The sequence below is a fragment of the Ambystoma mexicanum genome, chromosome 11 (assembly GCF_040938575.1).
Source record: "Ambystoma mexicanum isolate Mex_15411 chromosome 11, UKY_AmexF1_1, whole genome shotgun sequence".
Taxonomy (NCBI): Eukaryota; Metazoa; Chordata; class Amphibia; order Caudata; family Ambystomatidae; genus Ambystoma; species Ambystoma mexicanum.
In genome coordinates this window covers 798,393,453-798,419,733 of record NC_090934.1, presented here as the reverse complement: position 1 = coordinate 798,419,733, position 26,281 = coordinate 798,393,453, and the positions used below count along the sequence as shown (strand labels likewise).

The window sequence follows — 26,281 nt, the reverse complement described above, 5'->3', positions numbered from 1 at the left end:
ACCACTGGATGTCGGACCATATGCACAGCATGTGAATCTAAGCAGATACAATCATCAGAAATGCTTTTACGGTAAGTAATGCATGTCATTAAAATATATGCATGTATTATATTTACACAAGGACGTCAGAAAATATACTTAGTTCAATTAACCAACACACTTACGAATACTTATAAATACTTTTCAAAGGCCACTGCTTCAGTGGTAGTTGCTTGTGGTACAATTGTTAGTGTTTGACACTGACAGCTCTACTGTATTATCGGTTCTACAGCACACTCGCGTAAAACAAGATATACAGTAACTCTGTTTAGTTAGCAAAACCACATAAGATAGTCTTTTAGGAAGTAAAAAGTTTGGTTAGTCATACAGTAGCAGAGCTTAATGTTCTAGAGACAATTTCTAGGCGCACGAACGCTTTTAAAGTCCAATCCGTAACTATTCGAAAGAGTCAGTATGCAGTGGATTCAAAGTATTCAGAAGCAGCAGAACAACAAAAGTTCCTCAGGATACTTTTACTTTCTAGGAGAATATACTTGTAGAATTGCGAAAGGACTCACTAAAGAGACACAAGCTGGTAGCTGGAGTCAGAAGTATAGTGAACACTCTGGACACCTCTTCACGCACCCCAATACTCTGGAGCGACTTTTCAGTTCAAGGTAAGCAATACCTTTCACCCCACAGTACCTTAGGTTAGAACAAATGCTCGTAGCTGGGTTCTCATCTGTGCAGCAGCGACTGACCCGGTCTCCTGACGAAAGGAAGGACTCTGAATGGTTATGTCTCTGCAGCAGTCGAGAGAGAGGACCCTTTTCACAGATGTCTTCGTCTCCTTGGTCAGTCTGCGGGGTTTGCACCTTTTTCTCAGCACCAACCAAGGACGGTACTCGCCTGGTCGATCTTCGATTACTGCACTCAGATGAGGGGACGTGGATGAGTTGGATCGTGTCTCTGGAGGTTCACTTGGAGCTCAGAAAAGACTTGGATGGATTCAGCCTCTCAAAGACGATGCACTGCAAATGGGTCGGATGTCTCCTGGTATTTGCGGTCTGCAGCTCTAGAAAGGCATAGCAGCTCGTAGATGGCTCAAATTGTAGTTCGTCTCAGGGGCTGGTTGGCCCCACCTTCCAAAGGGAAGGAGTCCTCCTCAGAGCTCCTCCGTTGAGTGGAAAATTGGGTCAGGACAGCAGTGGTCGCTTCACTGTGATGCAAAGGGTCTGCAGACATCTCTGGTCATCTTCTTCGGTTGCTTCAATTTCCAGTGGTCGACTTGACTTTCACTTCAGGAATCGCACCTTTTTTTCAGTTTCACCACACACTCCTCTGCAATCTCTCTCAGTAGTTTATAGAGACGGGCGGGTGGCTGTCCAGTCAAGACAGCCAGCCCCCTAGTGGAAACTGGTTCGATTCAGGCAATCGGGCAGAGAAAGGGGAGTGATTAACTCCTCCCCCACTTCCTGCCTGCTCAGAAACACTGGAGCCTAGGCGGGGACACCCAGTGTACCCGCCAAACACAGACCGACACCCCCTCTCCTCCCCTCCCCAGAATGGTAAAAGAGGGGCTAACAAAGGACAACCACAATAGAAATGGCAAAAAAAATAAAGGAGCCACCATGTTGGGACATAGGTGACCCTGTGTGCACAACCAAGACTGTGACTACATTCTGCGTTAGACAGTAGTTGGTAGAACATGTCCACTGCAACCAGCTAGAACTATAGGATTGTCTATGTAAATAAAAAGTCACAGGAGCAGAGAGAAGGGGAGATTATGTATCCCCTTAGCACTCCACATAAGGTGGTGTGTGCTAATCTCTTAGTATAAAGTTTTAGAAAGGATACAAAGTATCCCTCGATTCTTACTAACTGTAGTTAGTAAGGATAAAGAAAGAATCTCAAAGGAGAACCCAAAGGGTTCCCAGCAACACTGCCCATATGGAACTGTGTGTTGCAAAGGTTAAACACAGATGCCTTTAAAGAGATGTGGAGGAAAGCAGACTCCATAGTAAAGGTAAAACACAGAGAACGAAGTTCCAAATGTCGGAGCAAATAAGAATGAATGAGTGGAAAAAGGCTCGCCTCATTCAGGAAAGAAATAAAAAGGTCCAGAGTCCAGCAAAAAGTGCTGGGGGTCTCAGTAGGAGAGGGGATGAAGCATACAAATTATAAATCTCCCCAACACTAGGCTGCCAAAGGTAATTATCGGCACTATTCAAACAGCCGTAGGCTATCCAATCATGGATAGCCACTGGTCACCACATCTACCCAGCAACAGACATTCTGTCCCCAACGATGTTGATTGGCACTAGACAGTCCCAGCCCCTTTATCTGACACTCAAACACACAATGTCCCTAATGTGAAGGCCATAGCTTCCACATGGGGATTTCCATATAAGGCATTTCCCGACATGAGAAGTCAGGAAAAAGGCCTAAGAGCAATATGGCCAAAGAACAATGAAAAAACATTGCAGCTCTGCCTCTTAGGGTGCTAGCCACCTTTAGTAGTGTTAGAGGAGGTCCCAGACATGGCCTGCACTCCTCCCCCCTCATTTTGAGGTACCAGGAGCGCACTCGCCAAGGTATGTGACATATGAAGAGCTAATGAACCTACAAAGAGCTGAACTGGGACTCTGCCCAGTATACATCAGAAGATCCATACCGGTTGAAGCACCCATAACCAGATAACCCTGGGAGCAGGGTACTCTATCAGACAGCCATACCAGCCGCTGATACGAAATGAGAAGTACCTACACACGGTCCACGAAGAGACCCCAAAAGCCTTAATGGAAGACCAGTGGAAATGGTAGCTATCGGAGATAACACGCCAGTGCGGGTAACTACGAAATTGAATGGAATAGGCACAGAGAGGAGATAATGTTACAACGTGAGGAAACAGTGTTACGAGACAAGATGGAAGCAAACGTCTTGTTAAACGTGTTTAAATAGGCTTGAAACGCAAGATGCTAAGAAATCGATACTGCTTGCAATGCTTAGTAGAAGATAGTGGCAAGCGCCAACCATATATCAACCTCAAAAAGGCTCATTATACAAGTGCGACTCCATTTTGTAAAAGCAGAAAGGTACCCAGGCGGCCAGAGGCCTGACAGGCCAAGTTTCGAAACCCAGCCAGAGGCAAGAAAAGGAGCGGAATCGAAACTCAACAAAGAGCGGCTCATGCCTAGGAAATCTAAGTCAACCAGAGAAGGGGAGGAGAGCGTCGGCTCACAAGACTCCAACTTCAGAGCATACCAGCCTGCCTCCTGTAGGTCAAGAAAAGAGGCCCATGCAGGTGGCTAGGCCGACCCAGAATTAAATGCACTAAAAGCTGGAAACTGAAGCAGATTCATGGGAACTAACACGTGACCAGACAGGCGCCAAGAAGAACCATCGCCTGATGTCATCCAGGACCCGAGGATGCCATAACCTTTCCCGATAAGAGATTACAGTTTCGAGGCCATCCTTAGCCAACTAATTGACACGTTGCCCTAAAACACTGATTGATGGAAGGGAGGCAGGGTGAAACTTGGGACACCAGGCACAGGGGTGTCCATTCTGCATGCTGCTAATTAAAAGTGGAAATGTATGTCTAGGGTTGTAACCTGCCCAGTCACAATGAACCAAGTTATCTGGAGTCCTATAGATATTGTAACCAGTAGGACGTCGTAGTTGTAGTGACGTCTATCGCGCGTGATGTAGAGAGATGGGCGTAGACGCCCACCCGATAAGAGTTATCCAATCCGCATGCCCTATTATCATAAACAGATATAACACCTATACTTAAGTTACCTTTCCCAACCAATTATATTGCATGTCGAGTTTTGTAAAGTTAGACATCAATGATGACGAACATTGCCTATAAGAATCTCTGTTCAATTGAAGTTCGAGGCAGTCGGAGCGAGACCGGTGATCGCACTACAGCCGATTCCCATTTGTTTCCCTGTTTGATATATGTATCATTAAACGGACTTCCCTTTGCCTAACTACTGAGTCCTCGTTATTGAGTTGTGTCGGAGTAAGTGAATCCTGCACCCCTTGTCCTCACATGGTGCAGCTATCTTGTCTTACAAGTTCTAGAGGGTGAGTGCTGATCACTGGGCCTGTCAGCGAATTCCTCTCCTTGAGAACACTTGGTAGCAGAGGATGGTTCCGGCCATCGATTAGAGATTATCGATTGATATAGTGTAAGACACCCTTAGACCGAAAGCACGAAGTAACTCTGGGCCTTCGGTAAGATCACAAGTCCTTTCACCATTCTGGCTGAGTAGACTGAGAAGCTTTCCTTGGACAATGATAGAGTAAAACTTCAAAAAATCTGCAGTGGGTCTGAAGGAACCTGCCTTTCCAAGTATAACCCTTCTCATTCCCACGGGCAGCGGATCGGACGAAAAGCTTAAAAGCAGGAAGAGGAAGGGGTGGTGATCCCGAAGTTCCAGAGAGGAAACGATGCGATCAGTGAGTAAAGCAATAAAACTCGTTACTTTGGCAAATGTCGTGTAGGCATTATAGCCAGTAAGGGAAATGTAACGGAGGGTGGTTGAGAAACAATAAAATAGTTAGAAGTAGAGAAGACTCTGTGTGTATGTGTGTGTGTATATGTATGTATATATATATTTTCAAAAAAGGAAACAAATGCCCTAGGACAAGGCAAAATTCGATGGATTGCACTCCCAAGAGCAGCTGAGAAACGAAATGCAGTCTCCGCAAGGAAAAGGCATGGCAGCAAATCCAGGCAGCACAAATGTTTATTTATTAATAAAATGGTGCAGCAAAAAGGGAAAGCCTGGTTACAAAACAACGGGTTTCGCGGTACACTGACCGCTTGTTCACGTAGGTAGGGCGTTTCATGGAAGAAGGACTTCTTATATATGCTTTAAAAAACTCTATGAAACAAGTGCATAGAATGTCCCCATTCACGAGGTGGTACAAAATGATGCACATGGCAGCCATTTTAGAACATTTAAGGCACTGCAACATGCAGTGTATTAAGTAAAATAAAAACACATCGTAAGTGTCAATACATCAACCAAATATTGTATGATGAAGAATATAGCAACAATTGCACAGATGTGCTGGCTGCGAGGACTGTGGAGGAAATTGGCAAAAAGAAAGCCTCGGGTACATAACGAGTGTCAAAGGAAAATTATATGTAAAAAGGATATATAAATATATATAAATACACATTGTTCAAAATAAATGTGTGTTTTCCAATGGTATGTCTGTCAACAAAGGCTGGTACCCAAGATAAAATAAAGTAAAAAAATAATGCCATTCTAGGGCAACCGCCAAAAATGACGAGCCCTGCCTTGTAGGTCTGTCCACGTTATAACGTCTGAAACAGGCATTACCTCAACGCTGTCCAAGCAGCCCCACAACATGTGTTCACTAGACAAAATATAGCCATTCTAAGCGTCCAACGTTAGTCTCGAATAAACAAAGATATATAGTCATGTAGGTCTAAGTTTACGCATACATATGCGAGGTGTAATACAAATCGAACTTAATAATGCAGTCTTGAGACAATATAAAGTGCTTAGTGCTTTAGCAGCAATGTAAAGTGCTTAGTGCAATAGCAGCAGTTGTTAAAATGCATAATATTTAGCAGCAAGGTAGGGAAAAAGTTTAAAGGAGAAAAATGTCCAGACAACAGCAATGATAAAATGCACAGTGCTCTACTTCCATGGATGCACAAATATGTTCCTAAATGTGTGGTGCATATACTAAGTAACATAATACAATTTTACAATCAAATAGATAAAAGAATGAAAGTCAATAAATATATATATCTCACAAATAGATAAAATAACAATGCCACTGGAACAAAAAAACATGCATCCATGGACGGCTGTAAAGTAGACAACAAATTTATCCCCAATAAAGTGCAAGTGCAAAAAACTTTACTTAAAATTGCCTACCATGAATGGTAAACTATTCCCTATAAAAAAATCCTCAAGACCCTTTTCGCTCGTATATATATGGCCCAAGCATAAGAAATAAAACATAAGGAATACCAGGGGGGCATCTGAGCAAAAACATAAAGATTCACCTTGTTCCTGTGCTTTAAAGAGTGGTCAGAAGGAACATGAACCCAGAGCCCACAGTGGGGGGACAATTTAGGCTAAGATGACGTTTAAAGACGTCATAAAGGGGGTTCGTTCAAATCCCATGATGGGATATTAATTAGAAGGCAGGTATACGTATGACCAGCTGGTGTCTGTCTAGTCTGTCAAACGTCTGTCATATATGTTCTGTTGTATGTCGAATGTAAAATAATTGTATTGATTGTTTAAAATGCATTTTGGATTTATGCGATTCTGTAACTGAGAGGGAATTGCCACTGAATTGATGAGTTTTGAGTAAATTGTTGGTATAAAATTTTGGCTGGAAAAGATTGGATTGGAGCTTGCGTATTTGGTGCTCGCTCATACTATTGAAAGATTGAAAGAGCTGTATAATTATTGTTGGTGACAGAATTAAGAATGGAGGAAGTTACCCCGCTTGCGCATTTATGCAAGCAACTGTCCAAGCATGCAACAAAGCTGAAGAAATATAGCCAGGAGTGGGTTAAGGGCACCACACATAAGATGTTTATGCTGTGGCCCCAGAACGGGTCACTCTCTAAGGCTGTTTTACAGCACATGACCACCTTCCTACATGCCACGTATACCGGCAAAAAGCTAGAGAAACGCCTTGCCATCCTCGAACTTTGGAAAATGTTCGAGCAGACGAAAGAGGAAGAACCACCTGCAGATTGGATATTAAATGTATGTACAGAGGGGGGTGAGATGCCTACTGCGCCGCATACCCCGCCTGAGCCAGTGATCGAAGGGAGTAAGTCAGATGGTCTTTACACGCTAAGAGAATTTAAGGCAGCCACGGGGTACAGCAACCCGGCATATGAGTCGCCTACATACAGTAGTGAGGACATCAGAGAAAAGGAGCAGGAAAGTAATCTTGCCTCCGTAGTCCCGAGGGACAAGGGGAGACACAGCAATGAAGGAAACGATCAGATACAGAATAGAACATCTCTCGAGAAAGAGAGATAGGGAAAAAAGCAGAAAGGGGACGATGAGTTAACATTCGCAAAAGACGAATGGATGGGAGGACAGATGCTATTGAAATTAGATGGAAAAGGAAGTGTTGACGTAAGGCCGAGTGAAAGGTCCGATGAGGCGCAGAGAAAGGAAAAATCGAAAGAAAAGGACATGAGAGACGAGAGGGTAAGAAAGGATAGGTTGAGGCGAGAACAACTATATCGCGAAGAGCAAGGAATACCGCTCAGTCGCACACAATACGCAACCTACGAAAGGTACAGGCAGAACATGCTAAAATTAGAGGAAAAAAGGAGAGTGCAAGAAAGGAAAGTAAAGAAGCTGGAAGACGAGGAAAGTAGAAGGGCAAAAGAACGTAGAAATTAACGGATGATGGAAGTAGATAGGGCTAGAGAAGAAGCGAAGAAGCGAAAAGAAATAGATGAGGAAGCAGAACTTAAGTGCAGACAGAGGGGGGCACGAGATCTAGAATATTTGCAACGGGAAGGTAAAAAAATCCAACCCGGTTGTAGAATGGGAAGACATAGAATTCTTTCCTGCAAGCGATGCGGTACCAGGTACAAGCGGGACAAATATTGAAGATGACTTCGACACCAGAAGCATCGGGGAAACGATTGATAAAATTTATGATGAGATGGAACTGGGACTAATTTCCGAAGGTGGAAGGGAGGATGAGCGCTTAGAGAGCACTCAGCTATATGACACTGAGGATGTCACCCGAAGTAGTGGGAGCAGGGGACTGTCCCTAGACAGGCTAGAGATTGAGCAGAACAAGGAAGATGCAAGAAGTTGCGTAAACTGGGAGTATTCAGGGTCTGACTCCGGTGGGGGAATGGAGGAAGTGGCATATGACGAAGGGAGATGGCACGAAAAACGGCTCCCAAGGGACAGAGAGGTACGATGGTCAGATGCTTGCAGGTCCACAAGTAGGACACCGAAGTCCGCTGGACAATCCAGCCGACATGAAGAAACACCCCACGGTCAGAGGGGGGCGTCGGCACCTGCCTAGGCAGACAGGTTAAGGGCATTGCCAGGCAGACAGCAAGGCGGGAACGTATCCCCGGCAGTAGACCGGAGAACTATGGGGAAAGAGAAGGACTGTGCTTTCCAATACCCGTTGCTAGAAAAGGGGGGAGCAAGACCACAATATATTCCATGGCCACGCATGGACCGAGAGAACCTTAAAAATAAACTTCCATTGTTGACATCGGGAGCCGGAAAATGGATACATGAGTTAGAGAAAATGACAGTGGTGTCACCTTAGCTATGGGAGACATAAAGGGCCTCCTAATCGCCGTACTTGGTGAAAGAGCCAATGATGTATGGAAGCGGGAAGGCTACCCTAGGGTAACCCTAACTGACACCTCCCATGATGGAGTGCCATTTAATAACTGTAGAGCAGCAGTGTGGAAAACGCTGCGTACGCTATATCCAGACACGTCTGATATGGGAGCTATAATGACTCGAAAAATGAAAGTCAGAGGATCCGTTGCTTTATATCCAGAATTTTCAAGACGCGTGGGTGCTCGAAACGCATGAATCTTGGACGAAATCCATCCCTGTATTCTATCATATATTGTGCCATGGGTTTCCAGAACCGATGCAAAAACAGCTCAAGAAATTGGTGGGAATAGAAGCCAAACCATGAGCCGAAATACAATTGACAATCGCGCACTATTGTAGATTGCTACAGGAAAAGAATCGGAAAAAGGAGGCAACGTGTAAGGGGGAGGAGGCAAAGCTAGTGCAAAGGAAGCTCTCGAGGTATGCTCTCGAGGGAGCAATGCTCACCAGCCCGGCCGAACCAAGCATACAGCAAGTGACTAACTCCTCGCAGAATAATCAAGGTAGCACTGGATTTTACCAGAGGGGAAGAGGGTTTGGAAATGGAGGATGGCAGAGTAATCAGGGAGGGTTTCGAGATAACCGAGGAGGGTTTCAGAATGTTCAAGGTGGCTTCCAGAACACACATATGGGCAATCTAACTATGCCAGATGGACAGATGGCACGACCACCGCCAGTATGTTGGCTATGTGGAATGACTGGACAAGTGGCGCGCATGTGCAGAGGTCATGGCATGTGGCAAAATATCCAAGGGATGGGGCAGGCATGGCGAATCAATCTGCCATTCCGCAACAGGGCGGTGCACGAAATTATACCTTGCAACAGCAGGCGGCAGGCTTGCAGCAAGGTGCACAGCAAGTGGTTCAACCACCGAACATGGGGAATATGCCACAAGGACAACCCCAGCAGGCACCTCCACAGATGGCTCAGGGCAGTAATCCCAGAGGGGGAATTAACCCTGGAAATGGGGGAAACCCACAAGTGTACAGTGGACCAAACCTATATATAAATTAGGACAGCTCACGGGAGACTCTGATGTGTTCTATCCTATCAGTGACACCAGACCCTAATAGGGAACCTAGGGTGAATGTCACCATAGGGGGTAAAGAATATTCCTTCCTAGTTGACACGGGTGCAACGCGTTCGTGCATACGAGAAGGCACATTTTCCTTGTCCGGCAAGGCCATAGATACCTAGAGTTTCACTGGAGCTCATAGTAGATTTCCCTTTACAGATGCACTCCCAGTCTCATTGGGAGAGCGCAAATTGAATGTACCTCTATTATATTCACGCCAGACCCCAGTAAATATTCTGGGTCTGGACCTGATGACTAAATTAAACATGACCATCTCGTTTACCGAGAATGGTATAGTGTGCTCCACCCCAGGAATGCATTATTCAAACGTGTGCGAAATGACACCGTTGGAACCAGAAGTTTTCACATATGGCGTGAGGGTGCTTATGGCGGGACTGCCAGGCCTCGCAGATAAAATTATGAGGACACCCGAGTTTCTATTCAGGCCAAGAATACCCATGCACGAAGAAGAGGGACAAGTATTTCCCTTGGTAATGCGATCTGCCGCAGTGCGAGGAAAAGTGGTATTGGTTGAAGGATATGACGATGAAGGCAGACAATGGTATGCGATTATTGCCATTGAAGAAGGGTATCGAGTGACTGACGTCACCGATGACTATCTGTTCGAAGAACACCCTGACCTAGAAGAGACAAGGTTGGAGGTGAGTCTTATATTTTGGGTCAAAATGATCAAATGAGAGGTGCCACAGAGAATGATGTTGGCACTAGTATGCCCAGAATACTTTGAGGACAACATGGCCCAAGTGCCTGCCGCAGTATGGACTACAGGGCCCTATGATGTAGGTCTCCTGAAAGGGGCGGGTGAAGTGAAAATCAAACTGAAACCAGGAGCAATTTTACCACGAGCGCGACAATATCCCATGTCCAGAGAGGCAGATGAAGGAATAGAGAAGACAATCTCTGCCATGATGGAGCAGGGTATCCTAGTGACATCAGAATCACCTTGCAACACAGTGATTTACCATGTCAAAAAATCAAAAGGAGGGTCTTGGCGTTTAATCCAAGATTTACGAGCATTAAACGATATAGTTGAAGCCAAATTCACTCTAGTCCCTAATCCATCCGCAATTCTGTGCAACATACCCACTGAGGCAAAATATTTCACGGTGATCAATTTGAAAAATACATTCTTCTCAATCCCATTGCACCGTGACTCTCAAGACCTGACGTCATTTACTTTCAGACAAATGCGCCTGAAAAGTACGAGGTTGCCACAGGGATACTGTGAGTCTCCATCCATTTTCAACAGAGTCCTGCAGATGGTCGTAAGCAATATTGCGGTGGACAGTGTTGTTCTGCAGTATGTAGATGACATTCTGATCTGCAGCACCACTGAAGAGCAATGCAGGCATGACTCTGTGCAGCTATTGACTATACTGGCTGAGAAGGGATACACGGTTGATAAGGAAAAGTTGCAGTACTGTCAGCCAGAAGTGTTATACATAGGCCAACTGATCTCTCATGAAGGGAAAAAGGTAACCCCAGAAAGGGATGAAGCTATCATGAACACGGCCAAGCCGCGCACAAAAAACAGATACAAAGCTTTTTAGGCTTGTGCAATTATGTCAGAGCGTGGGTCTTTGACTACAGCTCTTACACCAAGCCCTTGCTTTAGGCCCTAAAAAAGGCCCAGACAACAAGGGAACATATCTAGTGGAATGAAGCAATGGAGAAAGGGTTTACAGAACTCAAAGGGACAATTTGTAAGGCTCCAGTTCTCGGGATTCCTAATTACGCAGAGGAATTCTACTTGTTCTCACATACCGATGGCAGTTTTATGACGGCAGTGCTCGCACAGCGAACCTCGCTGGGGTACAAGCCCTTAGCATATTACAGCGGGAATCTGGACCCAGTCATGGAGGGCCACTTCCCATGCGAACAAAACCTAGCTGCTGCCGCATTAGCTATCGAAATGGCATCATCCATTGTGATGGGATGCTCCATGACATTGTATGTTGAGCACTCAATGTTTGCCATACTAGAGAAGTCAAAGGGCACACTGACGTCTCAAAGAGCATCCGCCTATCAGGTGATTATCTCCAACCCATTGATCAAAATAGTTCGATGTAAAACTATGAACCCTGCTACATTCATAGCTGAACCAGTCACAGAGGGAGAACCTATACACGACTGTGCGAACTATGAGGAATTCTATGATGAGATCCCCAGGGTAAAAGAATGCCCTGGCGAGTGGGGAGATCGTCTTTGATGGGTCTTCAAGAATCGACCAAGAAGACGGACAAAGGTATACAGGCGTTGCCGTGATAAAACACCTAGCGAATAGGGAGTTTCGAGTACTCGTTAGTGCACGAATACCATCTCATTATTCGACACAAGCTGCAGAGCTGTTGGCATTGATACTCTCCCTTGAGAATCATGCAGACCAGGAAGTGACAGTGTACAGTGACTCTGCCTATGTGACATCCACAGTGCACGCAGGCATAGCATGCTGGAAAAGGAGGGGCTACCTCCGAGCAGATGGCACACCAGTGCAACATGCAGCCTTAATGGACAGGCTGATAAAAGCACTACAGCTCCCAGTGGGCATAGCGGTCGTGAAATGCGCCGCTCATACCAAGGGGACGGATTTCGTGTCACACGGAAATCATGAAGCGGACACGGAAGCCAAGCGCATGGCATCCAAAACTGAAACCATCATGGATGTGGAGGTGGCACGTACCCATGAACGGATGATGGTAGCGCGAGCCACACCGGAGGCCTATAGCAATATGGGGCAGACCCAGCTAATGGAGCTTCAAGGGGAGGCACCGCAAGAGAAGAATTTATGGAACCGTCAAGGGTGTTCTTTAAACCCCTCTGACGGGCTGTGGAGGCAAGAAAGCACTGGTAAACCAGTAATGCCTGTCACCCTCCTGAAGGTAGCATTAGAACAACTGCACTACCCCATCCACATGACAAAAGAAAATCTTGCTGCAACGCTCGCAGAAGACTGGTTCACGCCGAATTTAGCGGAGCGTGTTGCATTTTTTATGGTGAACTGCATTATCTGCCAGCAATTTACCGCTGGACACATATTAAAAGTAGTGCGGGGAATCATTCCCAGACTAAATGCACCATTCCAGCACTTATATATCGACTACGTTGACATGATTGAAGTGTGCAACAGGTACAGGTATTTGTGGTGGTGTCTCACTTCTCTAGATGGATGGAAGCAGGCCCCTGTACACACCCCGACGCTGCCTGTACTGCTAAGTTCCTGGTGACGGAAGTGTTCCCTAGATGGGGGGTGTGCGCGAGGTAATGAGATCAGATAATGGGGCCCACTTTGTAAATTCAGTTTTTGAACAGATTAGTTCATTGCTTGGTATAAAGCACAAGTTCTCGTCAGCGTATCATCCAGAGGGGAATGGGATATGTGAACGGATAAACGGCTTGCTTAAAGAGAGGATAGCCAAATTGAAGCTCACATTAAAAAAGGGATGGCTGCACTGCCTACCACTGGCATTGTATGCACTTCGGAACCAACCAGGCTCCGACCATCACCTCACACCGCACGAGATAGTTACAGGCAGAAGGATGAGGACCCCTCTTACCCCCAGAGATAGAGCTAGATGTGATGCCCTGCCAACTAGGGAGGTTCTGGGAGCAGAGATGAAAGCCTATCTTGACTGTTTGACATCCAGTGCCTTTGTCATTTCAGGCCAGCTGCAGCGACGGCGGAAAGTGCACAGCACAAACCACAACAGATAGTGCTGATGCAGGCGCAGCTCACAGCCTTTGTGCGCTCCTCCTCTTCCCTGGTGACAGCGTCCTCGTAAGAAACTTTACCAGAAAAGGGTGGGACGAGCCAAGGTTTAATGACCCCTTCATCGTAGAAGATTGCACCCCGTCAGCCGTCAAGCTCCAGGGCAGAAGGGCATGGATCTTCCTAAATGACATTAAACCCTACATAGGAGAGAGAGCCCTCCTGCTGCATCCAACTGCAAATAAGCAACAGACAACAGGGAAGAACCTCAGTACGTGCAGACAAGATCCATGGCGAGGAAGGAGGACGCATGAGCAGAAAACCAAGACAAAGAACCCGAATGCAAGTGTGGCATAAAACTGGACAGGTTCCCCAAGCAAAGGGGGATAAGGACATAACGAACACTCTGTACATCCCAGTTGCAGGGTAAAAGGAAGCACATCCAAAGCCACAACAACATTGATAAAATGAACTGTTGAAAGCATGACATGCCCAAAGTGATACAAGAATCAAGACCCTGTTAGACTGTAACCAAAACCTTGCCTGAGAGTGCAACACAGTATCCTGAAGCAACAAGTATCGCGGCTTTGATCACAGAACTTATGGTACATCCCAGCAGAAATCTCAAGTGGGATGTGCTAACCTACTTTCAACTCGCGGTGTTATCATACCCTTCACTCATAGGGAGAGAAGCCAGCGTCACAGACTTCATTCGAGATCCTGCAAACAAGAAGGTAATCTGGCAACTGCTGACTGTCATAACGGAAGCCTTCATCAAACTGCCCGAGCACAGCGAAGAGGACACAAATGCTCCCACCTCAAGTGATCATTGATGAACTCACATATACCCTGTTTTTCCACATCATTGAGGAATGCCCAGGACTCGTTGGGAGAACCACAGACACCCTAACCTTCATCAGAGATCCAAGAAACCACAAACTCCTTAACCAAATGTGGTACAAATTAAATTACGTGGTTGCAATCCACGCAGCAGGAAAATGTAAAAACTGTGCGAATCAAAAGAAAAGCTCGTGATCAGGACACAACCAAATAGGGCAAATGACCTTATCACCGGAGGACACCCGGCTGGCACACTGTCCTATTTAGATTAGTCAGACTATCCGGAAATGGTGGGGAGGCCTGCAGATGTTGACGTCATCACCTTTCTTAGAGATCCGGCCAACACCCCACACATGGGCACGCTCCTCCAAGGCATAATTCTCCAGGTCGAGCTGTACAACTTCCAGCGAGAATTCCTAAGGAGATTCCAGTGAGACTTTTAGCCGAGGGACAGATCGAGGAGACAAAAACTGTTAACGCTGCAAAAAAAAGGCCTGTTATCTAGAGGCTTGAAAATCAGAACAAATGTCATTAACACCAGAAGACAGACAATATGCATACCGTGTTTTCTTCCACCTCATTGAAAACTTTCCAGAACTAGTGGGTAGACCCAGCAATGTTCACATACCCGCATTACTCAGTAATCCAGTAAAAAACGCGCAACTGAACAGGCTCCTGAGGGCTATTGCAGCGCAACTAAGAAGCAGTTATGGACATCCACTTCTGAGGAGAGCCTTAGAAGGAGGAAATCCAAAATATAACTGTCGTCATCATTTCACTGTGGAGCAGATAGAGAAAAGAGACACTGTACTTCAACTTGTCGCTGAGGGACCGAGAGAAAGTAGCAGACGCAAGAACTTGACCATCTTATTTTCCTTTTTCTTCATTTTTCTTATTTTTGTCTATTTTTTCATATGTTCACTTTTATTTTTGTTTTTATTTTTACGACATTCTATTTTTGTATGATTTTTAGCTGTTCCATCTTTTCAGCCTTTCACAGTGAACAGATTCCTGCCTGTCATCAAGGCCGAGGCAAATTGGAGAAGTGCCCTGGGACGGTGTTTATTATAGAAATACAGAATGAATATGATGTGCTAAACCCGGTAGTCTAACCTCTCTCCATAGTTTAGCAAACGGTACTGTACTGCATATCCAGAGAATACTGTCTTCACCCGTGAGAAGGGACCTTTGTATAGCACTCATCACTTTAGTAGTTACTGAACCTTGGAGCGACAAGATCAGAATAAGAAAAGAAATAAACTATTGTCTATGGACTTGATCGACATGGGGGCCCAGAACAGTAACTTAGTTTTACACCAAACAGAGGGACGCCCCCGCTTCCCTGGAAGGAAATGCTGCCAGCTTATCATTTTTTTTTTTTATCCTTGACTATAAGAACTGCATTTTCTATTGGTGCACGAAGTGTCTCAATGTCAGTGCACCTACCAGATAATGTGCATACGAATCCCACAAAAGCACCCAGACCCTATATAGTGATTCCAGTTTCAAGAAAAGCTAACGATGAAGCAAATGATTTAAAATTAAATGTAATGAACAGTGATACATATACACATGAGGTGATGAATGAGAGAAAAAGCTGGAGACAGGGTCAGCACGGAATGAATGATAATGTAGCACTGGCCACGGCATGCACCCACACACAGAATGCACACAAACAAGGACAAGTGTCAATGGCTACAAGGCCTCCAACGAAGGCAGCAGAAAAGGAGAGACTGCCTGCCGAACTTTCAATTCCAGAGAATAGTGGAGATAACCAAGAAAAGCCAAGTGAAATCCCAAAGGAGGAGGGAGTAGCAAGATCCCTCAAAAGAACAGAAGTGGCCACAAAAGAAATCACAGAGAAGACCCCCATGCTAATAGAGTATTTGTTCCCATTCATATTCCAAGCAAAGAAACTACACGAGGAGCTGAAAAACAGAACTATAGAAACTATAACTGCAAGCACACCTGCTCCAATGCAAGGAACAAGCCACAGGCCTACAACGCAGCCACAAGTTCGGAGGTTGTTGAACCAATGGTGGTTACAGGAAGTTTATGGCAGACTGCAAAAGGGAAGGAAAGGAAGCACAAATCCTCCCCCTACCACAGCGATGCAGTCGAGGCAGCCTGCTCCATCGAGATACCCGAAGTGGAAAAGCAGCACAGATGCATTCAGAGACATCGTCCTAGCAAACTACAGAAGAACGCTGAGAATCAAGAGAAGCCCTCATGAAGATAACAATTAACTTAATGATTACCTGGATAGCACAGCCCATCTCGGAAACAACATATGGTACCAACACATGAAGGAAGTGGGACGAAGGCAGTCAGAAGGAGAATGCTTCGTCTGTGCACTCCTACCATACAGCATGGGAAAATTAAAGATCTTCTTGGCTGTAGAAATTGATGTCCCTACAGCACACTGTATGTCACATGTAGCAATGTGCAACACCAGAGGAGACAATTTATGGGAAGAGACGTCTCGTTGATATGGGTCAACAAAAAGGATTACCCGGATGAAGATGGCTACGTCCAGGACATTAAAACAAGAAACCGAGCGCACACCAGAAATCATGTAATCAGGTACAAGAACCCTGGCGTCAAAGGATCAGGGATAAGATGGGAAATAAACCCAAGACTGAACGTTCAAGGAAAAACTGCAGGGGAGGTTCAAATCTGGAAGAACAGAGGCCAAATGCAGATCTGGGGGTCAGTGGTCTCCCCAGATGGATGGGAATACGGGGTAGTAATCTGCCGAGCATGGATGGTCCTTGGAGCCTGCAAGGAAGCAATAGAGAATGTGGCCAAAGCTAGTAAAGTTACTAACATGGGTCGAAGGTAGAGGGGGACCCCTACAGGTAGTGCCACTGGAAAGCCCAAAACTATGCTTCAGAAACAATGGCACAAGGAAGATGGGAGAGAATCAAAACTGCGGACGTATCTTTGAAGCTCCAGGAATGACACAAGGAACCGCAGTTATTATGGGCCATTACTGGGCGTGTGGATCCAAGGCATACATAAGGCTGCCAAAAAACTGGTGAGGCATATGCACACTAGTGAACGTCAACGTTCCCGCACTAGTGATCCCTAAGAATGACCTGAAGTTGGACAGTTTCCCGAAAGCAGATGCTCATCTAAGAAGATGAAGATCTGTGGAACTGATATCCAGGATGAAGAGGGAAAATTACTTTTCTCCCAAATCAGAAGAGGCATTCCATGCAATCCCGTACGAACATAGGCTGTTCAGCCTCACCTCAACAGTATTCACAACACTACTCCTGCCCCACATCCAAGTTGGAGTGAATGCTAAATGGTTACAGATAACCAGATGGCAGTTATTGCAGACCATCAATACCACTATAAAAGGATTCAACGCGATTAAAGAAGAGCTGAGAGCAATCAGAATGATGACCCTCCAAAACAGATGTGCTTGACATGATCACAGCAATGGATAGAGGTGTTTGTGCAAAAACCGGAGAATCATGTTGCACATTCGTACCATCACACGATGAAGAAAACAGAACCCTAACAGAGGCCATAAGCATGCTGACAAGCCTGAAAAACCAGATGATCGATGAAAGTGACGAAGTAGACTATGACAGCTGGTTTGGAGACCTATTCTCATGAGCCCCACAATGGATGGCAGATATATTCAAGTTTCTGGGAGCTCTACTAGCAATGACATTGATGGGATTCTGTGTTATCAAGATAATCATTACACAGTGCCAAAAAACTGCAAAGAAAGCCATAGGGATGAAAATAATGATTCATGTCGAACCAAGATGGAAGCCCAGAGATCTGACTGATGAAGAAATAAGAGACTTTGTGAAAGCCAGCAAATTTGCGCCAGAGGGAACAAAGTTCATATACCCTAAGAAACAAAGAAGGTATGAAGGAAAATGGATCTACTGCAGCCCAAATGGACAATGTCAGCTAATGACATGGAACAAAGAGGAACATGTGAAGACAGCAGGGAATTTGAAGGGAGTGATAAAAATATGGACTCCAAAGGCTCACACATTCACACCATCATGTACCAACGCAGAGGACAATGAGCATGACACTGAAGAAGCAAAAGAAATGAATGTAAAGGAGATTGCAGAAGTGGTCAATGAACCGACCAGAGGGGTAAGTGTAGAGGAGGTCCGTGTAGAGGAGGTCCCAGACATGGCCTGCACCCCTTCCCCTCATTTCGAGGTACCAGGAGCGTGCTCGCCAAGGTTTGTGACGTATGGAGAGCAAATGAACCTACAAAGAGCTGCACTGGGATTCTGCCCAGTATACATCAGAAGATCCATACCGGTTGAAGCACCCATAACCAGACAACCCTGGGCAGCACAGTACCCTATCAGACAGCCATGCCAGCCGCTGATACGAAATGAGGAGTACCTACACACGGTCCACGAAGAGACCCCAAAAGCCTTAATGGAAGACCAGTGGAAATGACACAAAGGCCTGAACAGATCCATGAAGGAGCAAAAGCAGCTATCGAAGATAACACGCCAGTGCGAGGAACTACAAAGTTGAATGGAATAGGCACAGAGAGGAGATAATGTTACAACGTGAGGAAACAGTGTTACGAGACAAGATGGAAGCAACCGTCCTGTTAAACGTGTGTAAATAGGCTTGAAACGCAAGATGCTAAGAAATCGATACTGCTTGCAATGCTTAGTAGAAGATAGTGGCAAGCGCCAACCATATATATACCTCAATAAGGCTCATTATACAAGTGCGACTCCATTTTGTAAAAGCAGAAAGGTACCCAGGCGGCCAGAGGCCTGCTAGGCCAAGTTTTGAAACCCAGCCAAAGGCAAGAAAAGGAGCGAAATCGAAACTCAACAAAGAGCGGCTCATGTCTAGGAAATAAGAGGTCAACCAGAGAAGGGGAGGAAAGCGTCGGCTCACAAGACTCCAACTTCAGAGCATACCAGCCTGCCTTATGAAGGTCAAGATAAGGGAAGCCCATGCAGGTGGCTAGGCCGACACAGAATTAAATGCACTAAAAGCTGGAAAGTGAAGCAGATTCATGGTGAACTAACACGTGACCAGCCAGGCGCGAAGAAGTACCATCGCCTGATGTCATGCAGGACCCGAGGATGCCATAACTTTTCCCGATAAGAGACTAAAGTTTCGAGGCCATCCTTGGCCAACTAATTGACACGTCGCCCTAAAACACTGATTGATGGAAGGGAGGCAGGGTGAAACTTGGGACACCAGGCACAGGCGTGTCCATTCTGCATGCTGCTAATTAAAAGTGGAAATTAATGTCTAGGGGTTGTAACCTGCCCAATCACAATGGACCAAGATATCTGGAGTCCTATAGATATTGTAACCAATAGGACGTTGTAGTTGCAATGACGTCTATCACGCGTGTTGTAGAGGGATGGGCGTAGACGCCCACCCGATAAGTTATCCAATCCGCATGCCCTATCATCATATACAGATATAACACCTATACTTAAGTTACCTTTCCTAACCACTTATATTGCATGTCGAGTTTTGTAAAGTTAAACGTCAATGATGACGAACATTGCCTATAAGAATCTCTGTTCAGTTGAAGTTCGAGGAAGTCTGAGCGAGACCGGTGATCGCACTACAGCTGATTCCCATTTGTTTCCCTGTTTGATATATGTATCATTAAACAGACTTCTCTTTGCCAAACTACTGAGTCCTCGTTATTGAGTCGTGTCGGAGTAAGTGAATCCTGCACCCCCTGTCCTCACATGGTGCAGCTATCTTGTCTTACAAGTTCTAGAGGGTGAGTGATGACCAATGGGCCCGTCAGCAAATTCTTCTCCTGGAGAACAGTAGCAATTCGCAGTAAATGCAAATGTGCACGAGTAAAATGTTACAAAAACTATAAAAATATCACAAACTGCCACACGTTTGTCTAAGGCACATTGTAAAAATAACTAAACGTTCATCACATAAAATTATATAAGTATACAAAGTATCCTAACTGCACTCCACTGTAAGTTGATGTGTGTAATTGTACCAATACAATATAAAGAGACAGTCTCTCAGTACTGATCATCTTAGTGCCTTGTACATTTCGACCTAAGAACGAGCAAAACAATCAATAGAAGGAAAGTAGAAGGTTGTACTTGCCTCCAAAAAGTCAGGACGGGTTTCAAAACAAGCACAAAAAAAGAATGTCCAATACAAATCTATGTAGAGAAAGTTGCAAAAAGAACATCTATGCTAAGACTTTCTAAAGTGCTCATTTTAACAGATGTTTATTTATGTGTAACATAAATGTGGATATATTTTAGTATACTGGCTTGGTTTATTTTCTATGTATCGGTGGGTGGAATAATTGCACCTTTTGTGTTGGCCTGCTGCACTTGCCTAACTGCTCTGGCATATTACCTACCTAGAAGAGGGTTTTTTTTTTTTTTTGTTTGAGTGCTTTTGCCCCACCTTAGGCTTAGTGGTTGGGCAGCCCTTAACAAGGGTTGTACAAAAACCGCTTTAACACCCTAGTATTTGTAGATCTCCTCCAGTAATAATATGCTTCAAATATTCCTACTTGACTTTTTTAAGACTGGTGTAAGCATGTTAACTCTACATACTACCTAACTTTGTTCAAATGGATTTGGTTATGTAGGGACAAACAAGGGGGGTCCTGGGATTGTGTCTACCGGCCTATATTCCGGGTTAGAGTCTCAACCATAGTCTTTACCTCACCATCCTTTCACAGAAGAGAAATGTCCACTACATATTACCCTTTGTCCTGCCCAAGAGCAGTCCAGCACCGAAATGCCAGACAATTCTCTTATGAACAAGAGTACCAACAGCAACCCCAGACACGTGCCTCTCTAAGAACAGTGAGCAAGGGTTCCACGTCTGGATTACCCTAGTAACGTACAGTGAAAACCTATGTTAAATAGGATAATTTGTCCATTGGCAGGACAGGTGAGATAAGTTGGGAAATAGCCTAGCCATTGTCCAGTTGTATTGTTAATATTGCTACTGCTTCATTAAACTTTGGTTATATTTTGTTTTTATTTTTCCACAGACCTCCACTTCGAGGATTTCTTCTGGAAGGGGATTTCTTTGTTGCTGCCTCTCTTGCTACTACATTGACTAAGATTGCTTTACGCTATGTAGCTTTAGTTCAAGACAAGAAGAAACAAAATGTGAGTCACAATATTTGGAACAGATTCATTTTATTGGTTCATTAACAGTTTTAATTTGTGTTCTGCTAATGTTTCAGATGAAAAGGTTGTTTATTAATTCATACATATACTGGTGATGATGATAGTTTAGTTATCACTGTAGTTCCACTGTAGGGAATCCCCAGTTGATAACCGTCCCGCCAGTGTAACAGTAATACATTATTGCAGCATCAAGTTGTAGAAACCTCTGAATCCATAGAAAGCAAACGTGTTGTACCTTCGTGAAACTTTGTGGGGTTGCTATCCTGAATTATTTTAAACAAACCAGCCTTTGGTGATAATCTAAAACATCCGATCTGTCACAGGATGGTTTCTACTTGTCTGACCATGTCCAACCTTATTTTAATAGGGTCAGTTTTCGGGGATTTATTTCTAGTTGCATGCTGTTTGACAAAGTTTCTATTTTGTCTCATCTCTACACTTTTTAAAGTAGACTATCTGACCCCAGTATTTTCACCATTACCATTTAATAATTTTCTTCTTGTATTGAGTTGACCCTACCTTCCCACTGCCCTTGCTATTTTCAACCACTTGTCTCACCCCTACGGCACTCCCATCTATGCTGCACTCCATGGATATATCTATTATGTTCTGCTGATCGAATTGCCACAAACATACAGTTCACTATAGGATTTGCAGATGTGGAACCATTGTAGACCACTTGCCAAGTGATTTTTTTCTTTCTTTTTATTTTCTTGCTGTTCTTTTATGAAGACTTTGAATTATCTGCATTATGTATGATTGGCTAAGTATTGATTGCCAGGAGTATTTTATGCCACTGCCAGTTTATAGACACTGGCAGGCAAATGGAGGCATGCAGACACACCTCACTCGCGCACACACGCTGCACAATTCATAAGTAATGCAGTACTTGTTACGGCCTGCCATCAACTGTGAAGTCAAAGATCAACCAGGAAGGATGGATGCAAAGTTTGACAATTTGCACTGCTGACATTTCTAACGCCTTGTATTAAACCAGGCAATGTTAGTGTTTCCTTTAAAACAATGCAAGATATTCCAGATTGTGATTGGCTCAAACGCGATACTGTTCCCGATTTTGAAACTTATGCAGTTGCCGGTTTAGATCCAGTGTTATAGAACCTTATTTTGGGATCACTTCTGTGCTTTAACGATGGCAATCACAATGCTGGGAAACTTGTGGTTTGGGTAACCTGGGCTATTTTCTCTGTTGACTGACAGTGATTAGGTCCCTGGCAAGGTGAGAGGGTCAATAGCAGTAGTATCACTGTTTCTGGTGATTCAGCAACCTGATGGTGACAAAGAGGATATTCAATTAAGAACTGTTTTGACTATGTTGTGGTGAAGTGGAGCAGACCTGCTGAGCTCTGGTACAGTACAGCTGCCCAGTTAGCTGAACGAGAGCCTCCAGTGTCAATGAAGCAGAGCGAGCCTAGCAAAGGCAAGGTTGCTTATTTGGAAGTTCTCTGTTCGTCTAACTTTCTCAATATGGTTCTTTAGTGTCAGATTTCAACCACTGTCTAGTCCTTCTACCTCTTTGCTAGGTCCTCTCAGTGACATGACAGCAAAGTATTTTTCCGGGGCAAGGAAGCATTGAGTGCACAAGCCAGCTGTGTTTAAAGATGTGAAGGCAGGCGCTCTGTTACCAGTCTTTAGCTTCTCCTCCTAACGCACGTTTTCATGACTTCATCAATCTTCAGAGAGGCTGAGTTTCTTTATTTTTTCAGGCGGGTCTGCATTTCTGTTTCAGGTGTGACAAGTTAATTAGCTCTGAGGATTCTTGTACTTGTATTTTTCGGACTTGATACTGCTGGCAGGTGTGGAAAAAACTCCCTCCATAGCACAAATCTTCCCCTTGATGGGGGGGAGGGGGAAAGCCATGGTTGTGGCTCTCCAATGTAAGGCATGATGGCCCTGCTGCACTGCCTTGTGAGCCCGGGACTCCTGGAACAATGTTTAAAGATGTGAAGGCAGGCGCTCTGTTACCAGTCTTTAGCTTCTCCTCCTAACACACGTTTTCATGACTTCATCAATCTTCAGGGAGGCTGAGTTTCTTTGCTTTCAGAACATGTCTTTGAATAGTGCAGGGGCCAGAAGATCTCTCAAAGGATTCCTCTTTATTATGTGTCATAGTTTGTGCTTTGTCAGTCACCACCCCTTTAATGAGGAATGTAATATCATTCTATGCACACCACCTGTGTGACTGATAATTGTGTGACTTATAATTGCATGCCTGTGATGGGGACTAGAAAAAAAAACCATGCCCTTAGCTGAAGAGAGGGGCGGACCATTGGAACAACCTCTGGAGACCAGGGTAAGAGGTCTTCTCAACCAAAGTCACATGGCTAAATGGCTAACGAAATAAGCGGAGAGCCTTTCTGCTAAAGGAGGGAAGTACAAAATCCAGACCGTGTTTTGATAAATGTTGATCTCTTCTTACCCTGCTGGCATCAGACCTATAAGCCTTCGGGCATATAATGATGGCCTTAAGGTTTCAAGAACCTATGAAGAGCCAGGTTAGTAGGTAGGTTATCAATAGCCCAGTGCATGAAAATTAGGATGATGGGTGTTCAAATGGATTGCCAAAATCTACTCTGGGGTGGGTTATGGGAGGCCAACCTATTATGGTGAACAAGGAGACAATGCGACTAGCTAAACCCAATTAAGGTAAGGTGGCAGAGCGGAAAGTCTTACTTTCAGGGAGGGTGTGAGAGTGGTCTAGGGCTACAATGAGTCCACACAGAACAACACCAATAATTCAAGTTAAATGGGTAAGTAAAAAATATACAATGATTTATTAAGCTTTTAAAATACACACCAAAGTAAAACCTCTAAACAATTATTGTCACACTTACTATTAATCAGAAATATACATTCACCCTTAGGAGAGGAAAGAAAGCATATGATTTAGTAAGCAGTGTAATTCAGTGAAGACACTTGAGAATAACCACAGAACAAGTTCCCTAACACTAGAGTCCATCCCTAAAATGCTTTGGGGTCGTGTGCCCTAAAGTTACCTGTTCCAACGTTATTCGTTTGCTAAGAGATTGGATGATGCCAGTGGTTAAGATTCAAAAGTCAAAAGGGTAAGTAAACTCTTTCAACCCAAGGCACTAGGATAACCCTTGGGAAGGGATCTTTGTCCAGGCCTCCACCGACCAAAGTCGCAAAAGGGTGATTTTGAGATAGGACCATATGCCCGTTTACCTCTATGGAGATCAGTGGAGAATCAAACAGGTATGTTAGCTTACCTCTCCCCCCACCCCCACCTCCTGACTCCGAATACTCCAGTGATCACTGCTGAGGTTCCTGAATCCTTTGGGGACGCAATCATGTGTGATCGCACCCAACAAAGAAAAGGAGAAGACTTCTTACGGAGCAGGTGACCTTTGGACACCTCTGAATGTGAAGAATGATTTGCACTGCAGCCGTTGATTGGCTGGCTATCTATTCATCCGCCCACTGCTACAACCGATAGGCGGAGCCAGGCCATTCGCACAAGGGCCACGACTAAGGGCCTGTCTGTGCCTGTCCGTGGCGGGCCGCTTGCCCTTCTCGCCACCATGCATCTCACTTGTCGCCTCAAGTAAGTACCTACCCCCTTTTCACAGTACCCACTAAGCTCCTACTGCTGCCAGCCCTTCACCCAAGTACTGTGCACGAAGCATGCTGCTTCCTGCCCCTACCAAGACATTGTCAGCGTCAAAACCACGCTTAACAGCTAATTTCTGTGTCTTGGAGTAACCTGCTATTCTGCCTTCGCTAAATCTACCTGTACACTCAGGGCGCTGCTTGCCAGCCAGGACTGCATCGCAATGGTACCTAGACACGCTGAATTGGGCCAAGAAATATCACCTTTTATTTCACTCTCCACTCCCGCCCCGGCTGGCCAACGGATGGCTAATTATCAGTGCTCGCATCAACCGATACTAACACTGTTTCTATGACTATCCGAGCCACGTGTTTTGAAACTCACGTCGTCTCATTATCTACCATTTTAACTATTAACGGTGCAGCCCCTAGTATTAAGTTAACTGGGCAATTTCTGCTACACCCTCGCTTCTGAGCAGCCTTCCGCTCAGTTATTATCTATACTGCCCACTGCCGTGGAATTAATTATGCTGCCTCCCATTATGCCAGAAACTGAATTGCTTGCTGCCATGCTATAAACTGTAATGTGCATTGCCTTGTGATTAACCGCATTGCCACTTACCTATCTATGCCTGCAGACTTGCTATCAACTGTCTTGCGCATTGCCCTATGACAGCCCATTGCCATACAACTATGTTGGCCATCTTTCTGTTTTTCACTGAGTAGCCTCCTGTCTTATTAATTAGGAGCTGCCGCCTTGCCTCTAACGGCACAGCTTATTGCCCTATGATTCAGCTGCGTAGCCCTTCACCACACCCTCAATTGTGTCACCCATTGACCTGCTAGTATCCGTGTTATCCATAGCCACGCTATTAATTAGCCACTGTCTCACAGCCCTGCCTAGCACCCGCCTATTGAAGCACCTCCCACAGCATAGCAGACGTTGTACTGCCTATCGTGCCGCTCAATACAGTAACCTAAACTAAGAGCTATGTCTGCCATATTCATGCTGCCCACTCTCCTTTTCTCAATATTAGCAGCATATTACCCTCTGAAGAAATTCCCTCACCCTCTCCGCATAATGGATCTGTCTTGTACAGCAAGTGCTAAAATCTAGTTAGGAATGGGCCTAGCCATTCTACGTTGCCCCCACCATCCCCCTATTCCTTGCCCTACTCCCTTCCTCAATAACATTGCACCTTTCCTCATTACCCCACATCCTACCAACCTAGGATCACCTAGGAAAGACTTGACCACACCATACTCGCATACCAAGGTCACCCCATTACTTGCACTTCCCCATGACCTACTTACAAGGCTTCACCGTCTTTCAGCAAGAACTGGCCAGAGGCACGCTCACATTGTCCCAACCTCACACCCACACTCTCCCTATGCCCTCATGCCCCATCACAGGATCTATGAGAACACATACTCTCCTCTCGCTCAGGCCTACGGTTAAGTAAATTACACTCCTCTACCAACACCAACCTCACTCCACCTTGCC

General features: G+C 45.0%; 1 protein-coding gene across 1 annotated transcript in view; it reads left to right on the top strand.

Moving 5' to 3' along the window:
• Positions 1–26,281, top strand: part of COPB1 (COPI coat complex subunit beta 1) — an 821,662-nt gene that overhangs the window by 424,123 nt on the left and 371,258 nt on the right. The window contains exon 14 of the mRNA XM_069623734.1: positions 21,048–21,168. Coding sequence (XP_069479835.1) covers positions 21,048–21,168 — 121 coding nt within the window. The remainder of the gene's footprint in view (positions 1–21,047; positions 21,169–26,281) is intronic.